Source organism: Pezoporus occidentalis, unplaced genomic scaffold, assembly GCF_034315485.1.
Source record: "Pezoporus occidentalis ecotype Australia unplaced genomic scaffold, CSIRO_AGI_Poc_V1 ctg114, whole genome shotgun sequence".
In the NCBI taxonomy this organism is placed as follows: Eukaryota; Metazoa; Chordata; class Aves; order Psittaciformes; family Psittacidae; genus Pezoporus; species Pezoporus occidentalis.
Window position 1 is genome coordinate 1,951,714 of NW_026912929.1, and position 21,889 is coordinate 1,973,602.

The following is a 21,889-nucleotide window of genomic DNA, read 5'->3' on the forward strand; positions in this document are numbered from 1 at the left end:
AAGCAATATTCCTGAAGTTCACTTCAGGAAAACTTAGTTTCATTGCCAAGTTGGTTAGTCAGATGGTCACTTTGCCAAGCTGTCAAATAACTCATCCTTGCTACAACCCATCCCAGATGATCTCCTTTGATCTTTCAAACCAAACCGGGACCTGGTTTTATTCATGAATGCCTCAGTTAATGAAGGTCATCTTGACCCAGGCTCAAGATGCAGTAACTATGACAACCAACCACAGATGTACAATGTATTGCATCAACCGTGTCCGCTTTCTTACACGCTGCTACTGAAATAAGAACCTGTCAATCTTAAGATTTGTTTTTCTCTGTAGTGAATGTAAAGAGCTCTTGGTCTAGAACTCTTTAATTGCTAACACTGGGATAATATACATCTTTGTGAGCACCACAGATAACCATAATCAAAAAGCAAGTTAATTCAGTTGTCTCCCACTAGGCTCGTTTCCATCACCGGGGGCATTACAGCTTTTATAAGTGGTTATATTTAGCATTAGTAAATAGCAGTAGCATGGCATGGGAGGGACCACTGGCCTTTATTACCTGCTTAGTTACAAACTCCTACTGAACCTTACTAAACCATTCTGTCTCTTGTGGAAAATAACTCCCATCACTCAGGAGCCTGCAGGGATTGACGTGGTGCCATTAGTGAAGTTCTCAGATGTTAAATCAGGCCAGCCCCTTGTGAATGGGCACAGAAACCTGCTGTAGCCATTGATAAACCCTGGCTCGCTTTTCTTGGGACCTCGGCACGCATTCCCCAGCCAAAACCCACTGGTGCAGGGAATAACCACACAGGATTCCTCCTGCTCCATGCCCTGATACAGGCTCTTCCCACTGCTCAGGCCTTCAGTCCTGACAATTACTGTGATTCTCAGGAGGAGAATAATCAAGTCAACCAGAGATCAGTGCAACGATAAGCAGTACCAAACGCTGCAGCATTCCCTGCCTTTAACCTTGGGATGTGTAAGGAGAGGGAGCTCCTTTCTGCTGTGGTGGCTAATGTGTTCTTACGGGATAATCCATTTTATTATAGAAGAATCCATATTATTACAGCAGCTCCATCTGCATCTGTGCATGAGACCAACGGCAGAAGGCAGCTTTTCCGCTCAGCCCTTACCTAACAGGGCACACCGGAGGGAGCACCGGCACTGTTTATTCCACACCGAGACACGGCCCCATGGCCGCCCCCCGGCTCCCTGCCCGCCCCAAGGACGGCCGCTGCTCCCACAGACGCCATGGCGACGACGACTCTCCCGCCACCACGATGGCCCCCCCGCGCATGCGCGCTCTCCTCTACCTCCTCTTGGGTTATTCCACCCCGCCTCTCAGAGGGGAGGAGTGGCTTTATAAAAGTGAAAGTTTACCCTTTTTTTTTTTGCATCGCCTTTAGGTGAGTAGCGACGCTCCTGCTTCTGATAAAAAAAAAAAAAGCAGTTTTTATTGTTTTACAATGAGTCACTCTGCGTACGGATAAAAGGCAGGCCGGGAAGCGCCCCTTGGCAGTGTGCCCCCCCTCCGCTCCCTGCGCATAGGCCGGTCGGGCTCGTCACCTTCCCCGCTCCGGAAGGGGTCAGTGCGGGTGTTGGGTGGGTGCTGCCGGGCGCTTCCCACCTCAGCAGCCGGCCCCGCCATGCCGCCGCCGGGACAGACCCCGCTCCCGGACTGGGACGGCCTGAAGCTCCAAGTGCGGACCATTATCGCCTCCCACCGCGTCGTCATCTTCAGCAAGAGCTACTGTCCCTATTGCAATAAGGTGAGGCGGCGGCGGGAGGCTCCTTGGAATGGGCCAGGCCGGGTCTGAGGGGGGGCTCTTGGAGCCGCTTGCCTTGTCCCGCAGTGAGGAGGACGCAAGGCCTGGCGCGGCCGCCGGGCGAGGCGGGAGACATGTGCCCTGAGGCGCTCGCTCGCAGGCTGGCGGCCCGCCACGGCGAGGGGAGCAGCGCTGAGGGGATGCTGCTCCTTGGGGTTTGCAGGGCACAGAAACAGCGCTTTATCTGCCCTCCGTAGGCATTAGGTGCTGACGCCTTGGGAACCCCCGTTTCGGTCTTGAAAAGAGCCTAACTGGGGCCGTTTAGAAGAGGAAAAGAGCTAGTGGCTCTTTCCCTTTGTCCCGTGAGTGAAGGGGGAGATGCATGTGTGGGAGGCACCACACAGTGTGCTTGTTCCCACCTCGGCAGCTTTTGTATCTGTTACGTGATGGTCGTAGTGCTGGTTATGTTGCTGCCTCACTGAAAGTTTGAGCCCTGCATTTGTGTTTAACTTGGATAAAGTTGTGTCCTTAGGGAGGGGCTAGTTCAGTTTCTGCCCGTTAAGCTAGATGGAAAGTACGGTCTTTAGCAAGATTGGAAGTTCTAAATGCCAGCCATAATGTGTGCTTAACCCAAGCAAGCATTATTGATTACTTGTGATGTTTAAAGAAAAACGTCTTTCCACCCCTGGTTATGCAGCAGTATGACGGGGTAGCTGTAACTAGTGAGCCAGAGTCATTAAAGAAAACCAGCATCTTCATTAGAATATTACAGTACCAACGCACTGTAGTCATAACCCATCCAGCACCTGGGTGTTTGTAGGTATTGCGATTCTTGGACGTTTGCAAAGAGCATGTTATGAAACGTTAAGTTAAACCTCATAATACCGCATGTGATGTGGCCATGGTGGAAAAACAAAGGACTGAGTCTTGGTGTTCCTCAATGGCAATGACAACCAGGAAAATGCTCAGAAGTTGCACTCCCATGTCGAAGTTAGGTTTAGCTCCAGTAGCTCTTGTAAGGGAGGAGATATTATGACCTTCATGTAGGAAACTTAGATGACTGTATCTTCTCTCACTTGCAATTTAAATGAGGTTTTGGGAGGGGAAGCCTCTGTGTATGAGAGGGTAGGCAAAACCAATCAATGCCTTTCTCTCCAAGACTGTTTTGGCAGAAAGGTAGTGTAGCATTGTAGGCAGCTCAGATCCTCCTAAAATGTACTTGCTTACCAGCAGAAGTTTTTAGCAAATGAAAGGTTGGAGACTTCCACAAGTCTAGCCCAGTTGACAAAAATGGTACTTGTTGTTGAGGACTTTGTTGCTCTTCATTGAGAAATACTTAGTTGTATCAGTCTATATTGCTCTGTGTGCTTTTAGTGTTCATGATTGCTCAAGTGTTGATATGCATGACACTCATTCCAGTGTTTTTGAGATCATACAATGGCACAGTAATGTCTTAAACCTTGCAGTGTTTTTCTTCATCTGTCTCTGATATTGCAGTGGGGGCTAGGCTAACACAAGGAGCTTAAGGGAGGTACAGACTTGATTATAGCCCAGTAATTAAATTCCAGATTCTTGTTCTTTCCTGTATTTTGTTCAGAGCTTCTCCATTAGGCAGGATTGCTTGCTTCAGGGAAACAATCAGATATGAGGAATGTTATCTCTGTTGTCTCCGAAACGGAAGGAATGAATATTGTGAGTAGGAGGGCCCCCTCTCACATCCATTTATAGAGTTGAAAGACCATATGAATCTTTATGAAGGAAGAGGTGATAAGGGGGAGGAGGAAGAGCTGATTGCTCTTGTAGGTAGATTTTCTTGGCCTACTTTTCTGTTTGGAACAGAAGAGAAAGGTAATATAATGAAGAAAACATGTAGAAGAGGTATATATTGCAGAGGGAGAATTGGAAGAAGAAAGCTTATGAAAGGAAGCCACACATGAGGCATCAAGTGATACAACAGAGAAATATCTGCAACAGTGTAAGTATTAACCACCCCTCCCACCACAGACTTAGAAAATAGTGAAAGGAGTGGGAAACAGTGGATAATGGCCATTGTCATGGCAATCAGGAGAGGTGCCCGAGGACTGGAAGAAAGCAAATGTCACCCCAGTTTTCAATAAAGGCAACAAGGAGGACTCTGGGAACTACTTCAGGCCAGTCAGCCTCACCTCAGTCCCTGAAAGGGTGATAGAATGGCTTATCCTGAGGCCATCTCTGAGGACGTGGAAGACAAGATGATCAGAAGTAGTCAGCATGGATTCAGCAGAGGGAAATCATGCATACCCAACCTGATTGCCTTCTCCACAACTGCCTGGATAGATGAGGGAAGAACAGTAGTTGTTGCCTACCTGGACTTCAGCAAACCACTGTTCTTGGCCAGGGGATAGGACAAGAGGCAGTGGGCATTAACTAAAACACAGGAATCCCTACCTGAACATAAGGAAGAACTTTACTGTGAGCATGACTGAGCATTGGAATAGGTGCCTGGAGAAGTTGTGGAATCTCCTTCCCTGAAGATAATCAAGAGCCATCTGGAGACAATCCTGAGTAATGTGCTCTAGGTGAGCAGGGCGATTGGACTAGATGACCTGTGGTGGTCCCTTGGCTCAACCATCCTGCGGTTCTGTGAATGCAACATTCCTGTTAGCTGATCTATTCTGTAGAATTAATGAAGTGGATATAATTTGAAAGTGTAGTTACAGCTTGGGTACTTAGCCTGTAATCACACAGTTTTGAGTTCTTAAAGACAGATGGATATGAATAGTGTGCACTGCTCGTGCCTTTTAACGTGGATGGTTGTTAGCAATGTGCTTTTGGTCGGATTAATTGAAAAATTGATGATGTCTAGCACTTCTGCAGAGAAGCTCAAAAACTCGTGCTCTAAAATGACCTAATTTGGGATGTGGAAGGGATTCTTTATTTCAAATGGAGGTAGCCACGCTGGAAGAAAATTAAGATTATGCTTTCCTTTAGAACAGCACTGCAAATAAATTCTCTAAATGAATAAAGCAGTTGATTCTGTTCAGTTTAGCTGGTAGCATGGCCAGGCAATTGTGCAGTCCTGTTTCTGCAAATGAAATTTATTGTTCACTTGCTTTAGCCAGGCAGCAGTGGAGGGGGGTGTGTGTTGGAATAAATTCTTTCTCATAACTTAACTTGACTGTTCTTTAGTTTCTTACCACCCTAAAAATATTTAATATTAAAAAAAAAATAAATGCATAAATAAAACATGGGGGTTTAGCATGAAGAATTGCCAAATCTGAGCACTGTGATACATTGAATTATTTTAAGAGCAACAACTGTGGCTGCATAGAAGTTGCAGGTCATTCTAGTTATATGTTATGCTGTCACTGATTTTGTTCTTGACCCATAGGGTTTCTGGTCATTTCATCTGTAGCTATTATAGAATGTTAGCCGAGAGGTGAAACAGCAGACCTAGGACATGCCATTATTGCTTTACTATATGAAGCATATTTTGAACCTGCTTGGCAACCCTCGTTGCAGAAAGCATCTCCAGGCAGAGTTTTCTGATGTGTTAGACCAAATCCTCAGTTTCAGAGAAATTATCTTCTGTTTAATATCTGGAAGGTTTTCTAGTCTCTTTTTGTGAAAACTGGAAGGGTTTAGTAGGTAAAGAGGCAGTTGCATTGGTCAGAAGGGAAGTAAGTGGCTGTATCAGTGACTGTGCAACCTGGTATCCTGTTTCAGGCGCTTACTAGGGAAATTCCATTTTTGGGATTGGGGTATAATGAAAGTAATTTCCCAGTGTCCTCCTGAAGTTTCTAGCACTGTGAGGCTCAGGAACTCCTTGACCTGCGTTTGTAATTACTTTTGAGCTAAAAGGTTTCAGTGGATCTTTCTTTCACTAGTTAGTCTCATCTTTTTTTGATCTCCTTTTAATTTTGGCTTTGTCACTGTCAGCTGACAGCGAGTTCTCCAGTTTATGTATTGTGTGGAGGTTTATTTCCTCTTCATTTCAAAATTGGTTTCTGGGAAGTGCAGTTGTTGCTGTTTGTTCCAGTGAGTATTTCCCAGAAATCATTTCCTGTTCACCTTATCTAGATATTACTATATATCTAGTATATATATATATAGTGTGTGTGTGTGTATATATATATATATATATAGTGGATGTTATCTTTCTACTCCTAATAGTTTTCTTTTCCAAACTGAACTAATCTGTTGCCTGTGTTGAAGATTTCATAACTGGCCATATACTTGTTGCTTTTCATTAGCACAACACAAGCATGATCTATTCATAAGTGTGAAGTGCAATATTTACTTCTAATTAGGATGCTGACATCCTCATTCTTTACAGTGAGGGTGGCCAAATGTTGGAACAGCCTAGAGAGGCTGTTGTACCTCTGGCCTTGTAAATGCTCAGAATTGGAGGGGACAGTGCTGGAGCAACGTCATTGACCTTTGTGTTTGGCCCTGCTTTGAGCAGGGAGTTGGGTTAAAACTAATGCAAAGCTTATTTTTTTTTTTATCTTATGGTTGATATATGGTAGAGTAAGAAACTTGCAACATGGTTGGCAGAGAATATAAACACTGTGTGTCTGCATAAAGCTGAAACTCCAGCAGAAAGCACTGGAATACTCAGCCTTTGGGCAAAGTAGCTCACAGTAACGTTAAAAACATTTTATTCATCATGTGTTTGACATCTTTAAGTTTATTAGATGTGACTCAACTTTTTCTTAGTGAAGTGCTGTCAAGAAATGTGAGGTTCATCACAAAGTTGGTTGTAAAAGATTTATTCTAAATTGGCAGGAACTTAGTGTGCTTCATTGTTCAGACTCCTGCTGGCAAGTGGATCCATCACACAGGCAGTTAGTGCTTCTTGCTAGAGCTGTTTTCACATCCAGATAGTTATGCTTAAAGCAGGTATTTTCTTTGCACGTTGCCTTACAATATCTATTTGCATGGTTAAGTCTGCAAATTATATTTCAAAGGAGTAAATACTGCCATATGTAATCCTAAATCCTGTGCCATGAGGTATGGCATTGTCCATCTGGAAGGACAGTTCACAATTTCAATACTGCCAGTTTAACAGATAATGTTACTATAAAAATCTCAGTTCTAAAAGGCTTCCTGATTTGAATCTGGTAATGGCACACTCTATCCATCCAGAACTGATGTTAGAAAAACACCAGGACTCTGCTGGGGAGGTGGGGGCAGTAAATTTCAACTAAGTTGTCATTTAGGATGTTGGTTTTTTTTTTCTTTCAGACTAGCTTCTATATAGTTATTTATTGCTCACTTCTGAATGCATAAAATGGGTTTCTAGGACACGTTCTAGGGATGCTGTGTCTGCGTTTATTCATGGCCATGCAGGAAAAAGCAGCCTTTTAATGACAAGAGCATCTTCAAAATGCCGCTTCTGCTTAATGGAGAAAAGGAGCTATTCAAAAGGTTAAAAACCATAACTGTTACCTTCTGATATTAACTTTGAACATATCTCATAAGCAAGATATGACTGATTTAGTAAAACAATGGCAAATGAGTTGGGATCACTCCTTTCTGAACCTGGACACTGAGAGAGATGAAGTTAAAGAGAAAGCCAAAAATCAGAGCTGGAAAACAACTGCAAGAGATGATTTAGTCTTGTCCCCTGTGGTTCAGACGCTTCTGACATGTACTTTGAAGCCAGCCACTGATGAAGATTGTCATTTACCTAGGCGATACATTCCAGTGCCTTGCTCTTGGGAAAAACTCCTAATCTTTTGATGCACTTGGAGAGCATTAGTTTGTACTCCATCCACCACTGCTTCTCTTCTTCTTGGAGGTAGCCGATGATTTATTTAAACACAGCTCATTAATTCCCTTCTTTTCTATGTTAAACACAACTCATTGACTCCTTGCAGTAGTTGTTCCCTGCTTGTACTAAAACTGTTCTCAGATACACTGGGTTTGGGCTTTTTTTTTGCATTTACTTGACACTGTTTTGTGTTACATCTTATCCTCTACTCCCTTTTTATTTCCTTATTACTGTCAAGGAACCTGGCTGTTACTTTCTCTCTCCTCTTGATGTTTTTTCCATATGGCAGTTATTCTGCAGCTAAGCAAATTGTATATAGGAAGTAAATTAAAAGTAATGAAACTCGTATTGGAAAGTTGCTGTGATCTGAGGGCCTTTGAGCAACCTGGTCTAGTGTCCGTGGCAGGGGTTTGGAACTGGATGGGCTTTAAAATTCCTTCCAACACAAACCGTTCTATGATTCTATGCCCATTCATCAAGTTTGCTCTCAGCTATCAGGTCTTGTGAAAACACTGCACTGGCACTGTGTCTGTTTCTGTTGTAGGTGAAAGAACTCTTCCGTTCCCTGCATGTGGAGTACTATGCATTGGAGCTTGATGTAACTGGTAAGTAGAAGAAAGAAAATCTATCACGTGCTGCTTAATGTAACTAAAAATGGATGCACGACTCCCTAAAGCTGCCTTGAACTAATTGGAGGATATATAAAACAATTAAAATAAATTCTAATATATGGGGCTATAAAAGCAATTAGGCTTCAATGGATTTTGAATATAGGATGTGTTTTCTGATATAACTGAAGGCTTTGACTCTTTGTGTACAAGTCATCAGCTGATAGAGGTTGCGAGATCTGATTTCCCTCTGAGAAGCTTTGTCTTTTGGGAAAAAGCCTGTGGTATTTTTCCTCCTGCCTCAGATTCTTTTGTGGTGCCTTCAATGAGTTGTTAATATTTGGCTTGGTATAGGAGTGACCTTCCTAGGGAAAGTTGCTGAGTCACTGCAGGGCAGGGTAAATTCCAGTGCCTTGGCTGTTGCTGGTTTGAGGTTGTGGTGTTGTTTTTAAAGCCCGAGCTGCTTTAGCTTTAGTACATGTATAGCCACTTATGCGTAATGTACATAATGCGTGTAGCTTTTAATGTAGCTTTATGAACAAGTAAACTCATGTCTGCACTGTAGGTAAACTGTTGAATGTGTAATATTTTTTCCTGTACAAAACTTAATGTCTGGTGCTTTCTTGAAGTGCTAATACTTTTTTTGTGTGTGCTTGTGCCTAAGCAGTGTTTGGGAAGTGCACTTGTTTATTAATCCGTAGCATCTCTTTTAACTGAAAGTTGTGATACTGTGAACTAATTACAGCCCAAGATATGCAAAGTACAATGCACAATATTTTTTCCTGGAACTCCTCAATTAATAATGTATTTCCCTTGTAATTACTCTGATTTCTGCTAATAAGGAGATACAGTCTTGCAGTAAAAAGATTTTAGTGATTACTGTAAACTCTTGTTCCTACATTTACTGCTGAGAGGTCCAAATTGAGCCTGGTTGTGGGTGCTGATGGATGATTTAGGTGACAGGTCAGGCAATGATAATCTTAAAACTGGAAGGTTTAAGACACTGCGGTGGGTAGAGAAAGTCTGAAGGTGGAATTAGGGTAAGTAGGAGATTCTTCCCATTCCCATAGTCTCATAATTCAAAGCTGCTGGGTGAAAGTACTTGCATTTACACAGCACATACTCCCCAGCCAGACAACTCTCATGAAAGAAAAGCTGTTATGATACCTGGAAAAGAATTTTTGTGTAGTGCTAAGTGTGACACTGCCAGGAAGAGGCCGATAAGGCTCCTGGAAAGATAGGGGCTAAACTTTGTTACTTCATCTTTACTCTGTTCTGTAGAATTATAGCTTGAATTACACTAACATCCTTGGTATTTAAGCATGCTTTTTTGAGAAGCAGTTTGTGAAGGCTTGCTTATGTTCAGGAAGTCTACCCATGTCATGCTTATAAGAGAGTTGTTTTCTTGGCAGGCCTACAGTATATTGCAGTCCAAATCTTTAATACTTCAGGTTGTTTTAAAAGCTGCCTTCTTGCAAATTGTTCTATAATGTACCTCTTTCTTTTATTCTTAGCTGATGGACCCAGCATTCAGCAAGTGTTAGTAGAACTAACTAACCAGAGGACAGTGCCTAATGTGTTTGTGAATGGAACTCACATAGGTGGCTGTGATGCAACGTACCAGGTAACTTTAAAATCAGCTGGAAGTAGACAAGACTACAGAATGAATTTACTGTTTGATCATGATTACATTTTGTGGGACACATCAACATCAGGCTGGGTGATCTGGGTCAGAGAAGGGAACGTCAGGTTTTATTTGCTCACAAGTGTGTGTGTGGTGATTAGATTTTTACTTTTCTCCCAGGCTTACCAGGATGGATCCCTGCAGAAACTTCTTGGAGATAACAAAGATGCCGAACCCTATGATTATGACCTCATTATTATCGGTGGTGGCTCAGGTGGACTTGCGTGTTCCAAGGTATGACATGAAAATTGCATTAAAGAACAGGTTGTATATGAAACTTCTTCAGTAGTCTCTGTTAATCACAGTAATATGAAACAGTGTGTGTTTTGATGGCTACTACCATTCAACTTGTTATTGATGTGCTCACTCAGGAGATCAACTGTGTGGACCAGTTTCTAGCCAATGTCTGTTCAGGTCTCAATCCTAATAACAGGCTTTAGGCTCCTGGCTAAGGGTGGAACCAAGAGTTTTTAAGTATTTCCTCTTCATGTGTAGTACACAGGCACTTTGTTTCCAAATGGTAATCTGGAAAACTAAAGGCTATTCTTGAAGTACTTTTAACTGGTTAGGATTCAGGATCATCAGTTACCTAAACTGAAGTGCTTTCAACTGTTCTCTCAAGGAACTGCTTCACTTTTTAGTTCTCTTTCTAGAGAGATTGTGTACCTCTTGCACAACTGGCTGTTGTTGAGAGTACCTCAGGACCTAAGGTTTGGAATAGGTTTTCTACCTGAACCATTTGAACACACTCTCACACCTCTCAGCCATGTATGTTAACCGTCAGTTTACGGTTTGGGCATAGTGGTGTTGTCATTGACAGCCTTGGTGATTGCTGTGCAGCCTGGTGCAGTCATCTTAATGACCTTCTCATGGGTATTTAAAAATTGTTGCATTGTCCTCTCCAAAACCACCTTTTCTTTAGGCTGCATGTGTCAAGTTCCATCATCCTTCTCGTAGGGTATGTTCTTCAGTCCCCTGTGCATCTTTGTGGGCCTCCATTGACCAGTCTCCAGCTTATTAATGGCATGCTCATGAATGAAAGAGGGACAAGTCAGTCCTGCCCTCCTGAAAGAAAAGGAGAGCTAACAGCATAAATATTTGAGTGACATAGAAGACGATTGTATGCTGATAGATCTCGTGCCCTCTTCAGATCACAGCATTTGTATGATACGGGTGCTGCACTGAACATAAGCATCATTCAGAGTTTGAAAGACGCTAATAGTTTCTGAGGGATTTCAGTTCTTACCTAGTGAAGGAGGTAGGAGAGCCATAGATGATAATGAGACTAAGTAGCAAAGGAGCCTTCCATTAGTGCTGTGTATATTGTGACCATAAAGGAGCAGAGAGGCTTTCTTGGTTCAGGAATGCTGACTTGTGTCTCTGTCTTTTATAGGAAGCTGCTGGCTTTGGAAAGAAAGTACTGGTTTTAGATTATGTTGTTCCAACACCTCTTGGAACCTCATGGGGTAAGCTTCTGTGAACTTGGATTTTACGGTGTTGGAGTGCCACTGATACATACTGAGTTGTTAGATATTATAAATTGGTATTAGAAATTGTCTGACTCCCTGTAATACTGGAACACAGATACCAAAGGAGCCATGTTCCTTGCACGCCTGCTTTTCTGGTTTGTGCATTGCTGTCACTCAGATGTTCTTCTAGTTCTGTTCACTTCACATTCTCGTGTTTGGGGGAGTGGGGGGGGAGGGTTACCTTTTAGTTAATCTGTTTCATGGACAACTGATCCAGGTTACCTCTAGAACAGTGTGACTATATGGCTGTGCATTTCTCACCCTTACATAATTGAAGACAGTTGCTCTTTAACCTTGTTAATGCTATTGGCAATTGAGAATGAGTAAGGGAGTTTAATTGGTCAAGTTTTATCGAGTCTAGGAATGAATGCCCTTTCATAGCTAAGATTTCAGAGGAATACATGTTTGAAATGCCACATAATAGATGATACTGAACTCTAGGTTTTTTTGCTTTGCTTACTTGGTAATCTGACTGTAATCTGAAGCACGTGGGAGTTAAGTGTCCTGGTCTAAGACAACACACTGTACCCTTCTTGGTTCAATGAGTCAAGTCATCTTTTAAACTGAATCAAACTTGTAAGCTTTGTGTGTTCATTGTATTTTAAAATGTCTCTTACAACAGAGATTTCATGTTACTTGTGTGGCTGTACCAGACATCACCAACTGATAATCACTGATGGGTGATTATACAAAGCACATGATAGGCAGAACATAAATATTGTGTCCCTACAGGTAATAACATGGTTCTTTCCATCTTAGGTCTTGGTGGCACATGTGTAAATGTAGGTTGCATTCCAAAGAAGCTAATGCATCAGGCAGCGCTTATGGGTCAGGCACTCCAAGATTCAAGGAAATACGGATGGCAGTATGAAGAACAAGGTTAGTAAGAACACAGAGGGCAGATCAAGACGGTGTACAGATGAGACTTCCAGCTTAAGTTCATTCTTTTACTTTGGATTTGGTAAACTAGAGGCAGAGTTCAGTAGTTTTAAGTGAATCGGAAGGCATCCTCATTCTTGAGCCATAGAAACCTCAACAGTTGCAGTGTTGAATGTGTTTTGCACCCTGTATTACCTGAAAACTTCTAGAATGGGCTTATTTCAGATAGTAACACGTCAGGTAAATATTAGCACAGCTTAACAATAATTTAGTATGTATCATCATTACTACTGATAGTAATTTTTTTTTAACATGATATGCAGTGAGTAAGACTTCAGTTTTTCCTTAAGGATTCATTGTGCTTTGATTTCCTTAAATACAAAATTACTGTCTTGTTTCAGTTAAACACAACTGGGAGACCATGGTAGAAGCAATACAAAACTACATTGGTTCTTTAAACTGGGGCTATCGAGTGTCCTTAAGAGAGAAGTCTGTGACGTACCTCAATTCATATGGAGAATTCGTTGAACCACACAAAATTAAGGTATGTGCTGTGTTAAAAGCACTTAGTTGGGAGGGAAGACTCATATTCTAGAATGCCTTGTAAAAACCCAACAAATAAAAGGCCTCATTGTGACATTGCCAGCTTTAGTCAGCTGAAGGTAAGGACTCATTTGTGAAATAAGTTACTGATTCAAAGTATTGTACTTCAGTCCATACCACAGTGTTTGCAAACCTAGTAACTGTTACGTAAGAGTAACTTGGAGAGGGATGTTTGACAAGGGCCTGCAGGAATAGAACAAGTGGGGGAGCTTTAGCTGTATGATTTTGCCACTTGGGGAATCTTTGTACAATAGCATAAAATCTGAAATGGAATTCAGATTAAGCGCTTGCGTAAGAGCGCCGCTGGAACCTTATGCTGTATCAGCGTAAGAATTCAACTGTCAGTTTTGCAAGACAAAACATGTGCTGGCAAGGTTGTAGCAAGGTTAACTTAGAAGAAGAGCATATTGAAGGCAACTGGTTCAGTGGGTGTAATTGTCTGTTTTCAGAATGAGTTTATGAAGGCTGAATGATGTGTGTTTCAAACCAAGTGACCAGCATTGAAACGACAGCAATATGCTCAACTTGCCTCATCTACTAGCTGTTCTAGTGTCCAAGCATGCAGGTCATCTGCGTAAGTGTCCTCCTAAGGACACTTAGTATAAACCATAAATATAAGTATAATAAACTATAGGTGAAGTAGAACAGGAAGACTTTGAGCAGGAGGTTGGACTGAATGACCTCCCGAGATCCCTTCCCACCTGAATTACTTGGTGACTCAAGGGGAAATTTCCCTTTGTCTGTGTTGGAAAGTAACTAAGGAGCAAGAATGAAGGTCCTACTTTGAGATGCATTGGCAAAATGAAATTTCCCAAGACCATGCAGGTCCAGAGGTCGTATTGGTTTGAATTCATTTAAGGTTGAGTCTTCAGCCCTCTGAAATAATGTAACTAGGTGCTTTTAATTTCTGCATTAGCCTAAGAACTTTTGTGTTCCTCTGTCACCAGCATTGTGTTGGAAGTGGGAGGCCGGAGGGACTTAATTTGTTGTGGCTTTTTATAGCTTGAAAGTAAAACTATGAACCATTCAGTGTAAATGAATAGTTGAAATGGGCAGGATTCAGAGTAAATGATTTTAAGTGCTCTAATATCAGGAAAGCCTGAGAGTTTATGGTTGAAACCTATTGTTCTTCAGTGACCTGTGTGTATTCTCTAAATGCATTAGTTCTTGTTGAAATTCCTTGTTCTTGATTCTTAACATAGCCACAATATTTAAGGGAAGAATCACATATTTTGTCTTATGTTAAAACCTGTTCCTGTGATAAAGAGTGTCTTAACTGTGTTTCTGTAAACAGGCAACTAACAGAAAAGGACAAGTAACCTATCACACAGCAGAGACTTTTGTCTTGGCAACAGGAGAAAGGCCTAGGTATCCGGGTATCCCTGGAGATAAAGAATACTGTATTACAAGGTGAGATGAAAAGGCAAAACAGCTTGAACTTCTTCAGCTCTAGTGTTTGTAAAGACAAATGAGCTTGTGTTGAAAGAACCTTGTAATTTACACTTGTTTTCTTTTTAGTGATGACCTCTTCTCCCTGCCTTACTGCCCTGGCAAAACTCTAGTTGTGGGTGCTTCCTATGTGGCTCTAGAGTGTGCAGGATTTCTTGCTGGTCTAGGTATGGATGTCACAGTGATGGTGCGGTCCATACTCCTTCGGGGCTTTGACCAAGAAATGGCAGAAAAAGTAGGTGCTTACATGGAAACACATGGCGTGAAGTTCATCAAGAAGTTTGTACCTGTTCAGGTCAGTGCTTGCTTCGGGTGTCTTGTCTCCATGCAAAACTACTTTAAACAGCACAGTCAAAGGCACATGCTGTCTGGGAAGGCTTTGGTTGTGTACACAAATAAATGTTTTATGAGATCAGGCTTTTCTTCCTTCTGAATGATGGATTAGTAGGTCAGGGTTTGAAGTGACAATGTAAGTGAGCTCTACTGCTTAAGGCCATTCTAAGCTTACATATATTTACCCAGGTTGAACAGCTGGAGGAAGGCATGCCCGGAAGACTGAAAGTGACAGCAAAGTCTACTGGAGGAGGACCAGAAATCTTTGAAGAAGAATATAATACTGTAAGCATTTCTGGATTTGAAATAACTGAACATAGAAGCACACAACAATGTCTTAAAATACTTTAAAAGCTGTTCAGGAAAAAATGAAAGGGAAATCTTGCTTGAAAAGTTTTTTGTATAAAGCTGGCAGAAACAAATACATGAAAATAATATATTCAGTTGAGCCCTGTCAGCAGAATACATGGAACTTTATGTACCTGGCATTTAGTTCTTACGAATTCCACTTTTGTTCTGTTTGCTGCATCTCTGAAACAAGTTGCACACGGAGGACCCTGTACTGTTGATGACTCTTCTAAAATGTATTTGGAAAAGTCACTTCAAGAATCTCTTCACTGCTCTTCAGAAAAAGACCAAAGGAAATGTTCTGCTAATTATGATTTTCTTGCATAGAATTACTGCATTTAATTATTCTTCTATTTTAGGTTTTGCTAGCCATTGGTCGTGATGCATGCACCAGAAATATTGGTTTAGAGACAATTGGTGTCAAAATCAATGAGAAGTGAGTATTGCTCAATTCCCTTAACCCATGAATGTGGTGGGGTTTTTAACCTCTTTAACAATATCTAACAATCCTTATGCTTTTATTATGTTTTTAGGTTTGTTTTTTTTAATACAATCATAGAATAGTTAGGGTTGGAAGGGACCTTAAGATCATCCAGTTCCAAGCCCCCTGCCATGGGCAGGGACACCTCACACTAAACCAGGTCACCCAAGGCTCTGTCCAACCTGGCCTTGAACACCACCAGGGATGGAGCATTCACAGCTTCCCTGGGCAACCCATTCCAGTGCCTCACCACCCTTACAGTAAAGAACTTCCTGTTTATATCCAATCTAAACTTCCCCTGTTTAAGTTTGAACCCGTTACCCCTTGTCCTGTCACTCCAGTCCCTAATGAAGAATCCCTCCCCAGCATCCCTATAGGCCCCCTTCAGATACTGGAAGGCTGCTATGAGGTCTCCATGCAGCTTCTCTTCTCCAGGCTGAACAGCCCCAACTTCCTCAGCCTGTCTTCAAACGGGAGGTGCTCCAGTCCTGCTATCCTCACTCTCATACGTAGCAGTTACGTGAACCCTTAAAATCTTTTGTTTCCTGGATTTAAGTACAGTTGTCCATTGAACTCCATTTCTTTTATATATATTTCATAAAGAAGTATTTTTAGTTAAGCACAGTGGTCAACAAGTATAAATTAAGAAATAGATTTAATACATTTGCTTAATTTGCTTAGAAACTACAATTTAATATTCTGCTAAATGAAACATTTTATTCAGCTCATGGCAAGTTAATCTAGAGACTTAAAGAGGGAGCAAACTAATAGCTTCCTACAGATTCAGCTTGTTTCTTGTTTCTACCTGGTATTGGGGCAGAACTGATGCAAAGGAAGAGGCAGGATTCTGTTGCTCAGGAGAAATACTAAGATCAGGTTGCAGCAGCTAGCAGCTTACTAAGCCAACTTAAACATGTGAGTGATATTGCAGCCTTTCTTCCCCATAGGGAAAATGTACATTGTAAGCTGTATAATAACCAAATAAGTTCACAGAAGTCTGAGTAACTTCATTGTTGTCAGATGCGCACTGTTGCTCATGTCAAAACTGGCCCACTGAATACTGACTCCAGCCATGTGTCAGTCAGAGGTAATTGATGCTCTGAAGAGCTTGCAGTTGAGGTAACAAAAGAAGAAGCATATTTAATAAAACGTGCTCAGTAGTTAGGATAAAATCTCAGTAGCAGAACTTCTCCCCTTTGTGTTTTGCTGCGCTCTGAAGAAGGTTTTGATACTGATCTCAATTCTCTTTTCTGTATGTTTTAAAGGAATGGGAAAGTACCTGTAAATGATGAAGAACAAACCAACGTGCCTTACGTTTATGCTATCGGAGATATACTGGAGGGAAAGCTTGAACTTACTCCAGTTGCCATTCAAGCAGGGAAACTGTTAGCCCGCAGGCTTTATGGTGGTAGTTCCACAAAGGTAAAGCTATAAGAATACAACTTATTTCTATGCTTTTTTGCCTCCAAATAGCAATTACACAAGTTGATTTGCCTTGTCTGTGGGCACTGCAAGTGTTCAATAAAAAAAAAAACAGCTCTTCCTGTTATATGTTGTATAGAACTTGCATAGTCTAAATATGAATTTTGTTCTTTATTTTAGTGTGACTATATCAATGTACCAACAACAGTGTTTACTCCTTTAGAGTATGGCAGCTGTGGGTTACCTGAAGAAAAAGCCATAGAAGAATATGGAAAGCAAAACCTGGAGGTGAGAGCACCAAATACTTGTTAACTTGTAGCCTGAGCATGTGTTTTCCTTGGGCCTTGCTGCTGTACACTCAAGGCATGATGTTAAAACAAGATTAGAAGGTTAGCTAGACAGGTCTGTGATCGTGGAAGTGCTGTCATCTGGCTGACAAGGTATTGGACTCCCAGAAATCCAGGACTGAACTTGATAACTTTAGGATTGTACGTAGCTATTGCATGCTTCAGAGAGCCATTTGATTTCAGGCCAGACCTGGGTGGCCAAACTGTAGGTGGCTTTTTATTGTGGCTGTGAATTAAAGACTTAACTGCTGAAGTGTACCAAAGTTGGGATCAACTTGTCTTTTGGCTTGTTTGCTGTACTTGAACTGGGAATTAATTTCTCCTTGACCTTTTTTTTGTGGCTATAAGAGCATCAGGTGTAACTTCCCTGTTTTATGGTAATTTCTGGCTTCTGCACTTCCTTGAAGTTTCATTAAAGCTGTTTGTATGCCTTGTGTTTGACTCCTTACATCTTTCGACCACGTGGCTATTTAGCTGCTTCTTTTAACTGTTTTGAAGAATAGGTTTAAACTTACAGTAACTAGGTATTAACTTTGTATTAGTGAAGCACTTCTCTTTCTGAAAGTATGATCTTAAGATACTGTGTCTTACAGCTGTTACAAGTATTTAAATCAGGAGTGCATGGTTTGAGTATTCCTCTATTGACTTTTGGAGAATGAGCTGTTTGGGCTGTGGGAACAGAAATCCCTGTCTTGTCTAGTGTATGTTATGAAAACCTGGTGGGTTAAATATCAAACAACCTATTTGTGAAGGCATTAGAAATCAGAATTATATCTGAATTCATCAAATTCTAATGCTTTTTTTTTCTTGTCATCCTCCAAGGTTTATCACAGTTTGTTCTGGCCACTCGAATGGACAGTAGCAGGCAGAGATAACAATACTTGTTATGGAAAAATTATCTGCAATAAACATGACAATGTAAGTAGCAGGCTGGAATGGGTGTGCTGAGTGTAGCTTGGAAATTGCCTTTCAGACTAGCCAGAAGACTTAACCTTTTATTTGGCCTCCTGAGGCCAGCTCTACCCATTCTGTTAACAGAAGTATTAGCTTTAGGAAGTCTAATCAATCTGGAGAGAGCTGATTGTTTTGGTTTGAGGGGTTTTTGGTGTAACAGCTGTTTGAGCAAGTGGTAGCTTTATACATTATGACACTTCATCCAGAGTTCCTATTTAAGGATAGGTTTGTGAAGGAATTTGCCAGGGTTCTTATTCCCAGTGGGTTTTGAATAACTTCACTGTCTGGCGTCTTGCTTCACGTTTCTGAGCCTCGTGTTTTGTGCCCTTTGCAAAGGGCAGAGTTTTATGTAGTCAGTAAAAACCTGGAAAACATGTGCTTGGTCCTAGAAAAGTGGTGAGAAATAGGAATTTCTAGTGATCAGTAGGTTCTTATTGTTGCAAAAAAGAACAACTTCTTTTGTTAGCCACAAAAGTGCCAGTGCTGTCTGGGAGAACAGACAAAGGAAGATCTTTGGTGTTTAAAATTACTTTGGAGAGAAGGAATGATAGGATGAAATAGCATAGCTTTAAAGCTAGGAGGAAGCAAGCTCGCTCTTCCTTATTAGCCCCCTAACCCTTTCTCAAAGACTGCAAAAAGGCTAGAAGTTCTTGTATTGGAGCCTCCCTGGAAATGATCTGGAGTAATTCACTTCTTGTAACAGACTCTGCTATTGACCTGCTTCTGCAACATCTATTTTTAGTGTAGTGGGGGTTACATACCAGAGCTTTTGTTAATCATTACCTAGTACTAACTCTGGTTTTGCTTTCACCTCTCTTTAAAGAATCGTGTAATAGGATTTCATGTTCTTGGACCTAATGCTGGTGAAGTCACCCAGGGTTTTGCTGCTGCAATAAAATGTGGTCTCACCAAAGAGTTGCTTGATGAAACAATTGGTATCCATCCAACTTGTGCAGAGGTAAGAGAGGGGGAGGACACAGCTTGATTTAAAACAAACTACAAAATACAACTACATTGTATTTTGAGATTTATTTGGTATTTGCTTAACTTGTAACCACACAATATTGATGTGTGATAGAAAATGTGTTTATTGTGCACTGCAGTTTGTTTTCCATTGTAAGAGTTCTAAGAAATCTGGCATTGTTACTTTACAAGAGGAGACCAATAGCTGTGCGGGTGATAATACAGAGCAACAATAAATAAGCTGTTCTTTTGGTGCCTTACAGGTGTTCACTACAATGGATATTACAAAATCATCAGGACAAGACATCACTCAAAGGGGCTGCTGAGGCTAAACCTGCTGCTTTACGTGTTTTCATGTTGTGCGCACTTGGTTCTGTGGAAGCCCAAATACAACTGCTTTGCAGCAGAGCAAACACTTGCATCGGTACCACTGTATGTAGTGCAGCGGGGAGCGGTGCCTTTGTGAGGCTTCCTCAGCAAATAGTGGTGCAAATGGAAACAGTAACACAGCAGGGAAATCTTGAACTGTAAATCCTGACTTTGTTTGGAATCAGCACTACTGTGCTTTTATGATGTTCTAGCTCGGAACCTTACTGTGAGGTGAGCTACAACTGATGGCTGCCACGCAAGGTTGGGAGATCGCTTTGTCTGGTCAGATGACTGAACTCTTCCTGAAGGAAATTAAGTTGCACAAAGTAAAGCTAATGCTTCTAGGCTCCACTGTCTTGTACAAATGCCTGAGATAGAGGACAAATGTATAATGGAATGATTCTTGCCAACAGTTTACAGGTGATTGATTTATCTTTTTGGATGCATTTTGTTTCATTTGTCTGTTCATTTGAGGCAAGATGGCACAGAGAAGATGCAGTGTTGAGCAGTGCGGTTCAAGCACTAGTCTCTCACTTCACCCAGTCTGAAACTGTAATCTCAGACATCGCTGCTGTTACATTTGTAGTTGTTTGACCTCAGGTGATAACGATGTCTTTAAGATAAAAAATCCAGTTGTAGGCATCTTGTGTGTCAGAGGTGAAGAGCATAAGCTCAAGAGACTGGTGCTGCTAGTCTCGGATCCAGATTCATCTCTGTAATGTAAAACATGACAGAACCCAGAACTGCAAGTCTGCGCTCCTATGTTGAGTAATGAAGTCTTGCAGGAGCAGGGTCTGAGAGTAATCCGTCCCACTAATACGGTAGGTGCCTGCCCATGATGATAATGATTGTTGTATAGAATTTCTTTGAAGCATGTATTGCAGCAAAGAACAAGCTCTTGGTGTGCTGTCATGCTTTGTGTAGTGTTATGTACAGTCTGTACTCTGAAGCTTTCTTCCACCCCCAGCATTCTGCTCTGGGGGAGTCGTGCTTGAATTTAGCTGTTTAGTTTTGTCCAAAGAGATGTTTTGAAAGACTCTTCTGAACGTTGTATGATAGTGAACAAACAGTTTTTAACTATTTAATCTATGATGTACCATGGGATTTGAATTCAGTTCAATAAACAATGCATACAACACTCCATGGTGTCTGACCTCATGCTTTGGTATCATGTGCTTGAGATTTTTATTGTGCTTCAATTATGCTATCACAGGCAATACTAAAACCTCTGGAGACCAGTGCATGCTGTAATCTTTCAAATGAAGAAACAAGTTGTCTTGCAACCTCTGGGGGCTTGCTCAAGAAACCTAATGTGCTTTTATTTTGGTGTGCAGAATTCTGTCTGTTCATACTGAGAACAGTTTCATACCACTGCTGTGTATTCCAGGAGAACCTAAATGCTGATGTTGAAGTGTTAACTGCAGCATAGCTGAAAGATGCCCAGTGGAATCTAGCTACAGTGTTAGCAAGGTCTTGCTGGTGTTCAGCTTTATTGACTCTTGAGGTTTTGCTGTGGGTACCTAATAGTACTGCTGAATGTTTTCACTTGACAGTGGGGACATTCACTGAGCTTCTGGTGTTGTTTTGCTACAGCACTGTGGGGAGTTCCCTCTTCTGGTCCCATAGAAATACTCAGTAGAACATCTGCAGCAGTGACTTGAGCGGCCTGAAAGTTTCCCTCTTAATAGGTCGGAGGTTATAGTTTGAAAAGGCATAATAGTAGTGTACAGGTAACCTTAGTCCGAGTTGAAGTGGATGAACCAGACTCAGCTGTTTTACAAGGGGAGATAAGGGTGGACAGCTCATAGCAGGTAATATATTACAGACTTTGCACAATCTAAACATCTGAAATGGAAGTTGGCTGATAAACCACCCATTCAAGAGGCTTTTTATGATGAGAAACTGGTAATAGCAAATTTCACCTTGTCTAGCCGTGTTGAAGTGAAGGAGGAAACAAATCAAGTCAGTAAATCCCTTCCTGAATTTACTATTAGTGAGCACTAATTGAGTTTTATCTCGAATTCAGATTTGATTTGCAGGTTCAAGGTAATTGATCAGTAATTACCACTTGCATATCTGTAACTGTACTAATTGCGGATGTTCGTTATGTCAGCTTTGCCCAGGCTGTCAGCGATCTAAGTGATACTTTACAAGCATTGAGCACTCCATACAATTAGCTTTTAAGCCTTAAACTCTCCAGTTAAAATGTACAATAAATAGCTTTGAGCAAGAGCAGTGGCTTAAGTGAACATAGTGCTTGTGTTTCAGTAGGTGCCACAGCAGCAGGATATAAAGATAAAAGCCAAAATAATAGGCTTGACAGTGGATGTTGGAGAAAAAGGTAGAATTTGGGAAGTAAGAGCCTACAACAGCCAATGAAATAGCCTTGAATGCAGATCTG

General features: G+C 41.5%; 1 protein-coding gene across 2 annotated transcripts; it reads left to right on the forward strand.

Annotated features, from left to right (window-relative positions):
* The first annotated feature begins 1,565 nt into the window (after positions 1 to 1,565).
* TXNRD3 (thioredoxin reductase 3) lies at positions 1,566 to 20,629 on the forward strand. 2 transcript variants are annotated; one of them, XM_062636858.1, is made up of 16 exons: positions 1,569 to 1,767; positions 8,064 to 8,124; positions 9,642 to 9,751; positions 9,932 to 10,045; positions 11,205 to 11,277; positions 12,100 to 12,219; positions 12,621 to 12,763; positions 14,117 to 14,232; positions 14,341 to 14,566; positions 14,794 to 14,889; positions 15,312 to 15,388; positions 16,699 to 16,855; positions 17,036 to 17,143; positions 18,025 to 18,120; positions 18,980 to 19,114; positions 19,383 to 20,629. In XM_062636858.1, the coding sequence occupies exons 1-16, from the start codon at positions 1,645 to 1,647 to the stop codon at positions 19,443 to 19,445; spliced, it is 1,818 nt and encodes a 605-aa protein (XP_062492842.1). In that variant the 5' UTR covers positions 1,569 to 1,644; the 3' UTR covers positions 19,446 to 20,629. The 2 variants fall into 2 exon arrangements, 1 of the variants encoding a protein (XP_062492842.1); XR_009968145.1 differs by lacking the exon at positions 19,383 to 20,629 and having other exon boundaries at positions 1,566 to 1,767; positions 17,079 to 17,143; positions 18,980 to 19,021.
* Positions 20,630 to 21,889: the final 1,260 nt, after the last annotated feature.